An 11,941-nucleotide genomic window follows, 5' to 3' on the forward strand; every position below is an offset into this window, starting at 1 on the left:
TATATTCAGCGTGCTAGCTGAGGGTTCTTGTCCGGTCGTATCGAATTGCTAGTGATTTTTAGCCTTGTTTACAATGATTTAATGGAATTAAGCCTATTTCTTGTTACTGCTTGAATGCAACGTTGGTTCATCGTTGGTTAGTCCCAGTTTCTCTGTCCTAATATATGTTCCTGATGTTTTTTTCTCGACAGTATGCCAAAGGCATACCTTACTTTTATAGAAGGCAAAAAGACATTTACAAGAACTTGTGCAGCATGCGAACATCCCCACATGGATACAACCCACACCAACACCTAGAGACTAAGGCTACTCTCTCACAAATTTGTGGAGTACACCAACACCCATACCAGCTTCTTTCCATTCCTTGATCTCGTCGAAGATGTGCCTATGCAGTTGTTGTGCCACCGTCTTGACTTGATCCGCACGATTGAACACTCTAGCATTCCTTTGCTTGCAGAGTGCCCAAGCCACTGCCGTGGCTAAAGTGTCGAAACCTCTATTGTCTGCGCCATGAAAACTCTCCCTGGCCCAAAGCCACCACTCTAGAAAAGTATCATCCCTGTCGGGTCGTTGCACGGTAATGTTGAGGTCCTTTAAGCAACGATGCCATATTTCTCTCGCGTAGCTACATTGTATGTGAATGTGCTCTGCGTTATCCTCGTCCTGAAGGCAAGTATAGCACGCAGAAGGTGCATCCTGTAGCCCATGCCTAGCTCGGCGATCGGAAGTCCATATTCTATGTTGCACTGTCAGCCAAGTATGGATCTTACACTTCAGAGGGGCCCAATTGCGCCAGATGCAAGTAGCAAAGGGTACTCTCTGTAAGCCTAGGCATAGTCTATCATAGACCGAACGAGCAGTGTAGGACCCCGACACGTCACAAGGCCAAGTGAACTCATCATCCACTGTCGGATCTCGCTGGACTGTGGTGATCGCCTGTTGCAGGTGCAGTAGTTGAATGTGGGCTGTGAAGGACAACTCTCCTTGCACGTCCAACGGCCATGTCGCTCCTGTGAGGGCCTGCTGGATGGCCCGTCTTTTCCTTGTACGCTTTTCCACCGCGCTGACCACCAACGTGGCAACATCCGAGGCCGCAAAGCCATGAATCCATCTGTCACGCCAAAACAGGACCCTTGTGCCATTCCCGACCTTGATCTTTACCAAGCTGTCAAACACCTGTCTCGCCTCCTTGTCCACAACCAGGGGAATTCCTTGCCAGGGCCTCTCTGGGTATACTCTTCTTAACCATTCCCACCTAACCCGCAGAGCGAGGGCTTGGATTTGCAAATTCTTGACCCCCAGGCCACCATAGCCCACCGGCTTGCATATGTTGTTCCAGGCCACCAAACATTGCCCTCCATTTGCCTTATCTTTGGCCGTCCAAAAGAAGGCTCTCATCCACTTGTTAAGGTCATACACCCATAGTGGTGCATCCATCACCAGGAAATGGTGTATAGGCCTCGCTGACATGATCAATTTCACAAGAATGAGCCTTCCTGGCCTCGTGATCAGGCCTCTCTGCCATGCCGGGACCACTTTCTTCGCACGATCAAGCATCGGCTGCCAGTCATTCCTTGTAAGCTGCTTGATCGCCAACTGTAGGCCAAGGTACTTTCATGGAAAATCCGTCGTATCGCACTGAAGCATGTTGGCCACCCTATCCTTGTCCAGATTGTTTCCACGGATCAAAATAGCCGAGGATTTGCTATAGTTAACTCGAAGACCTGACGCTTCCCCGAACGCTTGCAGTGCGCAGCGAACAAAATGCTGGCCAGCCACCGAAGGCCTGATGAAGAGAGCAACATCATCAGCGTAAATAGATATCCTCTGCACGGCCTTAATGCCATGGAATGAGCTGACCACGTTCTCGTTCGTCGCCTTTGTGATCATCAAAGTTAGCACGTCCATGGCGATTACGAAAAGAAGTGGCGATATAGGGTCGCCCTGCCTCATCCCACACGCATGCGCAAACGCTTCCCCTGGCACTCCATTTACCAACACACGCGTAGTTGCCGTTCTCAGTAGGATGGAGATCCATTCAATCCATTTTCTTCCAAATCCTTTAGCCCGCAAAATCTCAAATAGAAACGGCCATGATAACGAGTCGAACGCTCGTGATATGTCGAGATTAAGGAAGAGCCTAGCTTTCCTGCGATTGTGTATCTTCCGTGCGACTTGTTTGACTAGCAAGAAATTGTCATGTAAGCTCCTAGTCTTGATGAAAGCGGATTGGTCAGCCGCGAGCACTTCTTTCATCTGTTTCCTTGCTCTGTTAGCAAGCATCTTAGCAAAGACTTTGGCCGCACCGCGTGTCAAACTAATCGGTTGGAAGTCTCCCACTTCTACCGCGTCCGACTTCTTAGGAATCAGCACAATGTGCGCACGATTGAGCTTCCCAAAGCCACGATGTACAACTTCAGCATAACCGCCATGAGATCTTGCTTAATGATCGGCCAAGCACGCTGATAGAAGGCGCCAATGAACCCATCTGGTCCTGGCGCTCGGTCCGACTTCCTTTATCGTGTTCCACACCTCATCCTCCGTGAATATTTCCTCCAGTTCGTGGAGGTCACATGCTTGAACACCAATGAAATCCAGGGTCCAGGGTGGCCTCCCTCAAGTTAGCCTTGCCCAGTAGTTGCTTGTAAGCAACGGTCAGAGCACGAAGTTCTGGGAGGACAGATGGATTGGAGGACGCTCTGTCCGCGAAATCGCGCCTCTCCTGCACTCCTGCGTTCCCAAAAGGAGAAGGAAGGCCACGACGGTTGCCGACGGCTTGCCGGGGCACCTTTGGGCGCGAGACATCCACGGAGTTGTGGGCATTCACGAAATCGGCCAGTACATCCTGCTATGGCGCTTGATCGAGAGCACAACGCTCTCTGACGCGCCTGACCAGCTCGTGTGGAAGTGGACGGCGTCGGGCATCTACACCGCTAAATCTGCATACACTGCTTCCTTCCACGGCTCGATGACCTGCGGCAACTGGAGGCTCACATGGAAGAGTTGGGCACCCCCCAGAGTGAAGTTCTTCCTCTGGCTTGTCAGCTTGGATCGATGTTGGACGGCGGACCGCCTCGCCCGGCATGGACTGCAGCACCACAACAGTTGCCCTCTTTGCTGCCAGGAGCCTGAAACAATGCGCCATCTCCTCCTTGGGTGTTCCTTCTCGAGGCACGTCTGGTTCGAGATCCTTTCCTGGATGCGCATGACATGCAGGCCCCCGAGCAATGAGGCTACCCTCTTTGATTGGTGGCATGATGCCCGGCAGGTCACGCCCAAGGCGACGCGCAAGGGGTTGGCATCCGCGACACTTCTTACCTCCTGGATGATCTGGAAGCACCGCAACGATTGCGTCTTCAACGACGCACGCCCTTCCATCCGGGCGCTAGTTCACGGCATCAAGGAGGAGGCCAAACTTTGGGCTACGGCAGGCGCTGCTGGACTCGGAGTAGTCTTGCCCCCGACCTGGGACGTGCACTAACTCATGTCCCCTGACTGTAATTCGCCTCCCAGGAGGACTGTAACATAAAACACTCTTTCTTTTCAATACAATGAAATGCAAAGCTTTTGCGTTTTCTCGAAAAAAAAGCCTCGGTGAACACCTCTTCCTTACGAGCTTGATCGGTGATAATGTCATTTCCAAAGCTTATACGCGGGATAAAGTTTTTTGAGCGCCTTCCGTTCGCCACAAGTTGAAACAACTTGGTGTTTGCGTCACCCTCTTTAATCCATCTTAACCGAGACCGCTGCCTTTCTATAGTACATTGGAGCGAGGCTAGGCCCAGCAGGGCCAACTTCAGCGTCCTCCTAAGCCAGAGCTCCTAGATAGTCAACACTTGATGCTCCTGAGCTCTATCAAGCCGAAGGATAACGTAGTTGGCCACTGTCATCTGTATCTTGATGTTGCCCACCTTCCTTTGACCCCATGCTTGGAGTGCATGTGCCGTGCTCCGCAACAATTCATCCAGCCGTTTGAAGGGATCCGTGATGTTCCCATCGCAAACCCAAGCGTCCTGCACCACGTCCAAGAAACCATCAAGCTTAGTCCAAAAAAGCTCGAATCTAAACCTCTTTTTGGGGCAGAACGCCACGGAGGTGGAGAGTAGAAGTGGCGCGTGATCCGACACGTTCGTCGATAGAGCCTGGAGCAAACAGTCAGTGAAGTGCAGCTCCCAATCCACGAAACTAGATTTCTATCAATTTTGGTCATAACCGGTTGTCTCGCTCGTTCGTCCAGGTGAAGTTCCTACCATGCATGTATAACTCTTTGAGTTCATGGTCGTCCACAAAGTCCCTGAACTTGCGCATCATCGCTCTGTTCAGATTAGTGTTATTCTTTTCCGAAGCTCAAAGGATCATGTTAAAGTCCCCGAGAACCATCCACGGTCCCAAACAGCCTGCCCTTCTAACTCTCAGTTCCTACAGGAAATTTGTTTTGAGCTCATCTCCTTGAGGGCCATAGACAACCGAGATCCACCACTTGGCTCCGTCCTTGCTGTGTACCATCCCTGTGAGAAAATTGGTGTCCAGCTGTATGTTATCTATCTCCATGACCGTGGTGTCCCAAGCAAGGAGTACCCCCTCTCTAGTTTCCAACGCAGGCAAATACGCAAAGCCATCAAACGACGACCCCAAACATTGTATAACACAGAAACGATCAATTACATCTAATTTGGTCTCTTGTAAGCACACCATGTTCACACCCATCGATGTCACAAATTTCCGCACCGCCTTCTTCTTTGCTGGATCGTTCAGGCCTCGAACGTTTCAGCACAACACTTGCAGGTTGAGATCCATAAAGCATATTGATCTCCCACCTCCAACCAAGCGCTCAATGCGTCTCGATCCCCGACGACTGCTCCTCCAAGAGGTCCCTCCTCGCTGGCATATCCTTGCGAAGAGGGCTGCAATGATCCTCATGTGATGCTCTCTCAACGGTGAATCAAATAGCACATGAGTTCCTCTATGGTTGCATGGTCCACTTCCAAGTCTTCCGGGGCCAATCCTAACGCCCGCAGTAAGACGTTTTCAGCCGGGGAGGCCTTTCCTTTCTGTGTCGATGACGCACGTTTGGTAGCTCTAGTCATGCGGCGAGGGGTATAGGGCTCCGCCTCTGGCCTGAGCGTGGTCGCCTGAACTTCTTTGAGGAGCGATGGGGCTAGCTTCTTGACCAGGTTGGAGCAAAACCACTTCATCTTCTCATATGCAGCTGCTTCCTGGGGGGTCATACCTGGGTTGCATGCAGCTTGGACAATCTGCATGTCGCGATCAGCGTCTAGATTAACCTCCACCAGCAGCAGCGAACTCTGGGCCGGCACGTGTCCCCTGCTGTCCCCATCTTTGGAAGCTGCGTTGGTCTCCGTCGTGATCTCCCTTGGGATCGACAGTGGGTATCTGGGCTCCATGATGGCAGCCTCCACTCGAGAATCCACCGTATCATACGCCGCCGATGGGCCCCTCTTGTCCGTCTCCACCGCCGAAACAGAAACCAAGGCTAGATCCTCTGCGGTCCGACTTGACGGCCCTTCCCTGCGGCCCTCGGGCACCTCCTCCTGCCCCGTCACAACCGAAGCCTGAACTACGCAGAAAAGATCTGCAGTGGGTTGCGGGGCGGGATCCACCACCAACAGTTGTGCCCCCTCCGTGGCTGGCCTTGAAGCCATGTCCTTATCTATATCTAGCCCTGCCGCTACTGTCCTGGTCTCACGAACCCCAACCAATGATGGCTCGGATCCAGCACGGCCCCCCCAGCCGGTCGTCCCTCCCGCGAGTCTTGCATGGTGGGTGCGCGCTCCACCTGCTGAGTCGCCGAGTTGGCGCCTGGGCAATTCAAACTTCCCGTTGCGGCGCGTGGACTGGCTGTCATGGCGATACGGTCAAAAGCAGATTGTCGAACCGTCAGCCTATCCTGAACTCTCTGCGTGGGCCTCGCAATGCTTTTTTGCTTTGTCGGCATTCATCGGTGGGAGCCTCCAGTCTTGGGGTGTCCCTGGCTGCCCCTCGCCGCCGGCAGTGCCCTCGCCGCCGGCGAACTGCCGTCCGCCACCACGGCCCTGCCCATGCTCCTGAACGCCGCCACTGCGTGTGTCCCTCACCCCAAACTGCCGGTGCCGGTGCCTGGTGGTGACCCCACCGCCTCTCCATCTCATCATCGTCCGGCAAGCCACTTTGTCCATTGTCCGAAGAACCACCAAGGAAGAAGGGCTCGTCGGCGTCGAAGTAGTCTGTCACTGAATCCAGGTGAATGAGAATCTTGCATTGCAGCATCTGCAGCTCAAAAACGTGCTTCGCGGGCTCTGGCACTGCAAGCCACCGACGAGTCGGAATAGATTCCGGGTCCGCCGTGCAAGCCGACAGCTGGAAAGATGAAAGGTTGGAGCACGAACTCGTCTCCAACACCACCAAGTCGACGATGCAAGCAGAGCCCAGCAAGTCCTCCACGACGCTGCGGTCCCAAGCGTGCGGAGGAATACCTTCAATCTCGAGCCGAACCTTGTACCTCATCACCGCATGAACTGCTGCCTGTTCCATTGGCGGAAGAACAACCAGACTCCATGATGCTCCACAACCGGGCTCTGCCCCAGCCTATTACGGTGATCTTGCCTCGTGAACACCACCAAGAAATCCTCTGGCCTGTAGGGGTGGACCGAGACCCACTCTGCAGAGATGCCCATCTCCGTCTCCAGTGCGTCGAGCACGAACCGTGGTGACACATCTCGCCTGGCGCCGCTCACATACGCGACCATGGCATGCTGAAGGCGCCGCTCCAGGTCAGCCATGGCGGCAGAGCGGCTGACGACGCAGAGCTTCGAGGGCTCCACCTCCAGATCATCTTGAGTTTGCAGCCTGGGGGCCGACAGCAACGGCCAGACTGGCCTCGCCGCCGAGGGGGGCGGCGGAGGGGGTGGAGGAGGTTGCCAGGCCGCGACCGGCTTGTGCCGAGCCGCCGCCGAGTCCGAGGCCTCTGCAACGTCCCGACCCCTAGCAGAATCTGAGCGGCAAGCCACCTTGGCCGCTGCCTCCCGCCTGAGCTCGTCTTCAAAAGAGGGGCTGCACGCGGCCCTCGTGACCCGGCAACCCACAGCGAATGCAGACAAGGTCGTTGGTACAGTCTCGCCGGAATTGCCCCTTCTCGAGGCACCGGAAGCATTTGTCGCGCATCTCCGGTGAGATCTCTTTGCGGACCAGGGAGGGAGGGCGCGGCGCCACCTTTGGCTGCCCAACGCCGCGCCTGCGCTTCCACAGGGTCTTCCTCGATCGGGGGGCTTCCTTTGAGGGAATTGGCCGCCGGCAGGACTCCACCTCCGGCGCCGGCGCCTGCGCCGCCTCCTACGCAGCAGCCGCAGCCGACTTCTCCGAGGCCGAGGAAAGTCCCATACCAGAGACGGCCGCTCCCTGTGCGGGAAAGAGGAGGTGACGGAGAGCGGCCTCTCAGCCATGGCCTAGTTGGGGAAGAGCGAGAGAGGGGTGGCCACCGTCGCTGGAGTGGCGGACGGCGGGAGGGTGGACGCCGGCGTCGGAGTGACGCACGACGGAGGGCTTAGAGCGGAGCGGAGCGGGAGCCCTATGTTCTTGATGTAAAGTTATAGGACTTGGGGATGTTCACTTGCTGTTATTGCAGTTGTGATATCCCTTTAGTGTGCCGTCTATGTTGATTTCATTTGCATAGCTTAAGGTCCTATTGCTAATTGTTGTTTTATTTTTTATTCCGTCACATGGAGACATTTCCTGACGACATTTTGTTATAAAGCCATCCTCCTGTTAAATGTTAAGCTAAATTGGTGGATTTCCTGTTTCAGGTACAACACAAAGTGAGTTTGTAGAAATCGTATCCGCCAACAGATTTCCTTCCAATGATAGCCGTGCACTAGAGGTCACATCCAACCCACAGGCTGTTTCCTCTGGTCTTCTTCAGCCAGATCATGATCACAACAAGTCAGATCCACTAAAGCAAGTTGAGGCACTTCAAATTAAGTTTTTGCGGCTGGTACACAGGACTGGAGTGCCTCCCAGTACCAATGTAGTTGCACAGGTACTGTACAGACTGCAGCTTGCCAACTTGATCAAGGCTGGTGAATCAGATGCGAAGACAACTAACCTTGCTATCAACAAAGCCAGAGTTATAGCAGCAGAACAAGAAGCACCCGGTGGACCTGATTTGGACCTCCCCTTGCGAATTCTTCTTCTGGGAAAGACTGGTGTGGGAAAGAGCGCCACAATAAACTCCATGTTTGATGAAACAAAGGTTGCTACTAATGCACTTGTTCCTGGTACTAGTAGGATAAAGAGGGTTCATGGAAATATCAAAGGAGTAAGAGTTACAGTTATCGACACACCTGGTCTGCTACCTCATTACCACAGCCAACGGAGGAACAGGAAGATTTTGCATGCTGTCAAGCGTTTCATTAAAAGAAACCCGCCTGATATCGTCCTGTACTTTGAGCGGCTTGACCATATTAACAGCAGATGCAGTGACTACCCTCTGCTGAAGCTTATAACTGATACCTTGGGTTCTTCGATATGGTTCAACACTGTCCTTGTAATGACTCACTGTTCCTCATCTCCTCCTGAAGGACCAGATGGTCATCCTTTGGAATATGACGCGTACACCCGTTACTGTAAGAATGTCGTGGAGCGTCATATCCAGCTAGCAGCTTCTAACACACAGCTGGAGAACCCTATTGTTCTGGTTGACAATCATCCAATGTGCAGACGGAACACCAGGGGTGAAAGAGTTTTGCCAAATGGGCAGGTATGGGTATCAGAACTTCTTTTGCTGTGTGGGGCGACCAAGTTGTTAGCAGAAGCAAATTCCTTACTAAAGTTCGAAGATAGTTTTCTGCTGTCACAAGCAAATGCCAGGCTGCCTTCACTCCCTCATCTTCTTTCATCACTCCTTAAACCTTCTGTGTCATTGAGTACTGAGGGTGTTGACAATGAGATGACTGAGCTATCAGATGAGGAGGATGAATATGATCAGCTACCACCTTTCCGTGTTCTAAAAAGATCTGAATATGAAAAGTTGACCAAAGAACAGAGAACTGCATATCTTGATGAACTGGACTACCGTGAGACTTCATACCTCAAACAGCAGTGGAAGGAGGGAATCCGGAGCCAAAAGCTTGCTGAAGCCCAAAACACCGAAGCATCATCTGCAGTCGCTGATGATTATGAAGAGAGCACATCCCCAGTTGTGCACATATCAGATATGGAAATCCCATTAAGTTTTGACTCTGATTATCCAGCACACCGCTACCGTCACGTTATAACTAATGATCAGTTGTTTAGACCAGTTTTGGATCCCCAAGGATGGGACCATGATATTGGGTTCAATGGTATCAATTTTGAATCATGTCATGACTTAAAAAAGAACATATCAACATCTATTGCTGGACAGATGAGGAAGGACAAAGAAGACATGTATATCCAGTCGGAATGTTCAGTAAGCTATAGTGATCAAAGGCGCTACTCATTGATGGGGGGCATGGATATGCAAACAGCGAGTAAGGATTTGGTTTTTACTGTTCATGGGGATGCCAGGTTCCAAAATCTGCCTTGGAACACCACCGGAGGAGGTATTTCTGTTACTAAATTCGGGTCAAAGTATTTTTCTGGGGCCAAATTAGAAGACTCCATCACCATTGGGAAACGAATCCACTTGGTAGCCAATGCCGGGAGGATGGTTGGCGGTGGACAAGTGGCAGATGGAGGTGGCCTGGAAGTCACAGTAAGGGGGAAAGACTACCCTGTGAGAGAAGGGAGCACCAGCATGGCGGCCACTGCTCTGTCGTTCGAGAAAGAGACTGTAATCGGGGCGAATCTTCAGTCTGTCTTCCGAGTGGGCCGTGGGTCAAAATTATCGGTCAGCGCAAACGTAAACAGCAGAAATCTAGGCCGGCTCTGTGTCAAGATCAGCACGTCAGACCATGTGGAAATAGCTCTGGTCGTGGCCGTATCACTGGTCCAGTTCTTGCTAAGGAGAAGATTGCTGCCGACTGGCAAAGGCCACCAACAGCTTGACACCGACTTAGATGAGTAATAAGTGAACAGATAGACGGAAGAGTAGACAGCCATTTCATGATGTAAACGTTCAGCAGTTGGGAGTCGTACCTGGTCAAGCTACTGTACCCGCCGCTAATGTGGGGCTCCTAATTGTACAGATTTCCTAAATCTATGTCTGATTTTATTTTATTTTGAAACAAGGCAAAAGTCTTCCATTTTTATTGATTAAGAAGAGGAATTTGCAAGAAAACAACCGCAAAAGTAGCACAAGATACCTAAGTGCTTAGCCCCCGCACGAGAGCAACTCTAGCAGATCATGTAAAATGATGTACAGCAAACTTTGTTTAAGGGATCCTGTAAAACGAATTTGCAGTACCGCGGAAGGCATGGCAGAATAGATCTGCTAAACCATACTGGATATTTGAAATTTAAAGTTTGTGCCATGATAGTTCTGTTAGAAATAAGCCACGCATGAGTATGTGCTCGTGTGTGTGATCTGTGTGCATGGGTGTGCGTGTGTGCTCGTGGTATGCGTGGCGTGGTGGTCAGCACGTGAGCTAGCTAGATGGGCATGCATGCATGTATTAGTTGCGGTGTTTAGCAGGTTGTTAGCAGCGACCGGTGGAGATGGCCGCGTCAAGCGTATAGCTAGCTGGAGAAACGTGGGCGTTGCGTTTGCTGTAGGACTACAAAGCGGCCGTCGTGGGTGTGTGTTTGTACTGAGTAGAGCACCATGTAGACATTGCAAAGAGAAAAAAGATTCGGGCGGTCGTGCGCCTGTGGCGGCGTTCGTGCACCGGCCGGAGAAACTTGTGTCCACTGTGTTCATCTCCTTCCTTCTTTCTTGTTCGAGCGAGTGAGGAGAGGGAGAGGTAGTGTCACACCCCCGATGTGACTATAGCTCCCATGTGTCGAGGCACGACTTAGGGACATAATCGCATTGAAGGCATATGTCGCAAGTTAGGCAATCTTCACAACATCCCATGTAATATAAATAATAAAGGGGAAATAACATAGTTGGCTTACACTCGCCACGTCAATCAAGTACATAAATAACATTACATCATCCAAACACTCATGGCCCGACTACGGCGTCAAAATAAAAGATAACCCAACAAGCGACACGGTCCCAATCACCCCCAACTGGGCACCACTACTGATCATCGGGAAAGGAAACATAGTATCGTTGAGAGTCTTCGTCGAACTCCCACTTAAGCTCAAACGCGTCTCCTGAAGCGGAATCATCAGGCCCTGCATCTGGTGTAATAGTAATCTGTGAGCCACAGGGACTCAGCAATCTCGCACCCTCGCGATCAAGGCTATTTAAGCTTATAGGTAAGGCAAGGTAAATATATGTGGAGCTGCAGCGAGCGACTAGCAAATATGGTGGCTAACTTATTCGGAAAAGAGAGCGAGAAGAGGAGGCAAAGCACGAGCGAGAAACTAGAGAGCAACCTGCGCAAACATTACTCCAACATCGTGTCCGCTTTCCGGACTCCGCCGAGAAGAGGCCATCACGGTAACACACTCAGTTGATTCATTTTAATTAAGTTAAGGTTCAAGTTATCTACAACCGAACATTAACAAATTCCCATCTGCCCATAACCGCGGGCACGGCTTTCGAAAGTTCAAATCCCTGCAGGGGAGTCCCAACTTAGCCCATGACAAGCTCTCACGGTCAACGAAGGAATAGACCTCCTCCCAAGACGTTCCGATCAGGCTCGGTATCTCGGTTCTTCAAGACACTTCGACAGGTTAAAACAAGACCAGCAACACCGCCCGAATGTGCCGACAAATCCCGATAGGAGCTGCACATATCTCTTTCTCAGGGCACACTCAGATTGTCCTAGGTACGGGTATGCCAGCCCAGAGTTGCCCCTGGTGGCCACCGATAGCTGACAGGTGGACCAACACTCAGAGGAGCACTGGCCCGGGGGGG

The 11,941-nt window shown here is 51.9% G+C and overlaps 1 protein-coding gene across 1 annotated transcript in view; it reads left to right on the forward strand.

Moving 5' to 3' along the window:
• The window catches only part of LOC119300757 (translocase of chloroplast 90, chloroplastic-like), an 11,226-nt gene extending 847 nt beyond the window's left edge, over positions 1 to 10,379 (forward strand). Inside the window, exon 3 of the mRNA XM_037577649.1 lies at positions 7,798 to 10,379. Coding sequence (XP_037433546.1) covers positions 7,798 to 10,039 — 2,242 coding nt within the window. The 3' untranslated portion in view covers positions 10,040 to 10,379. The remainder of the gene's footprint in view (positions 1 to 7,797) is intronic.
• Positions 10,380 to 11,941: the final 1,562 nt, after the last annotated feature.

Source organism: Triticum dicoccoides, chromosome 5A (genome assembly GCF_002162155.2).
Source record: "Triticum dicoccoides isolate Atlit2015 ecotype Zavitan chromosome 5A, WEW_v2.0, whole genome shotgun sequence".
Taxonomy (NCBI): Eukaryota; Viridiplantae; Streptophyta; class Magnoliopsida; order Poales; family Poaceae; genus Triticum; species Triticum dicoccoides.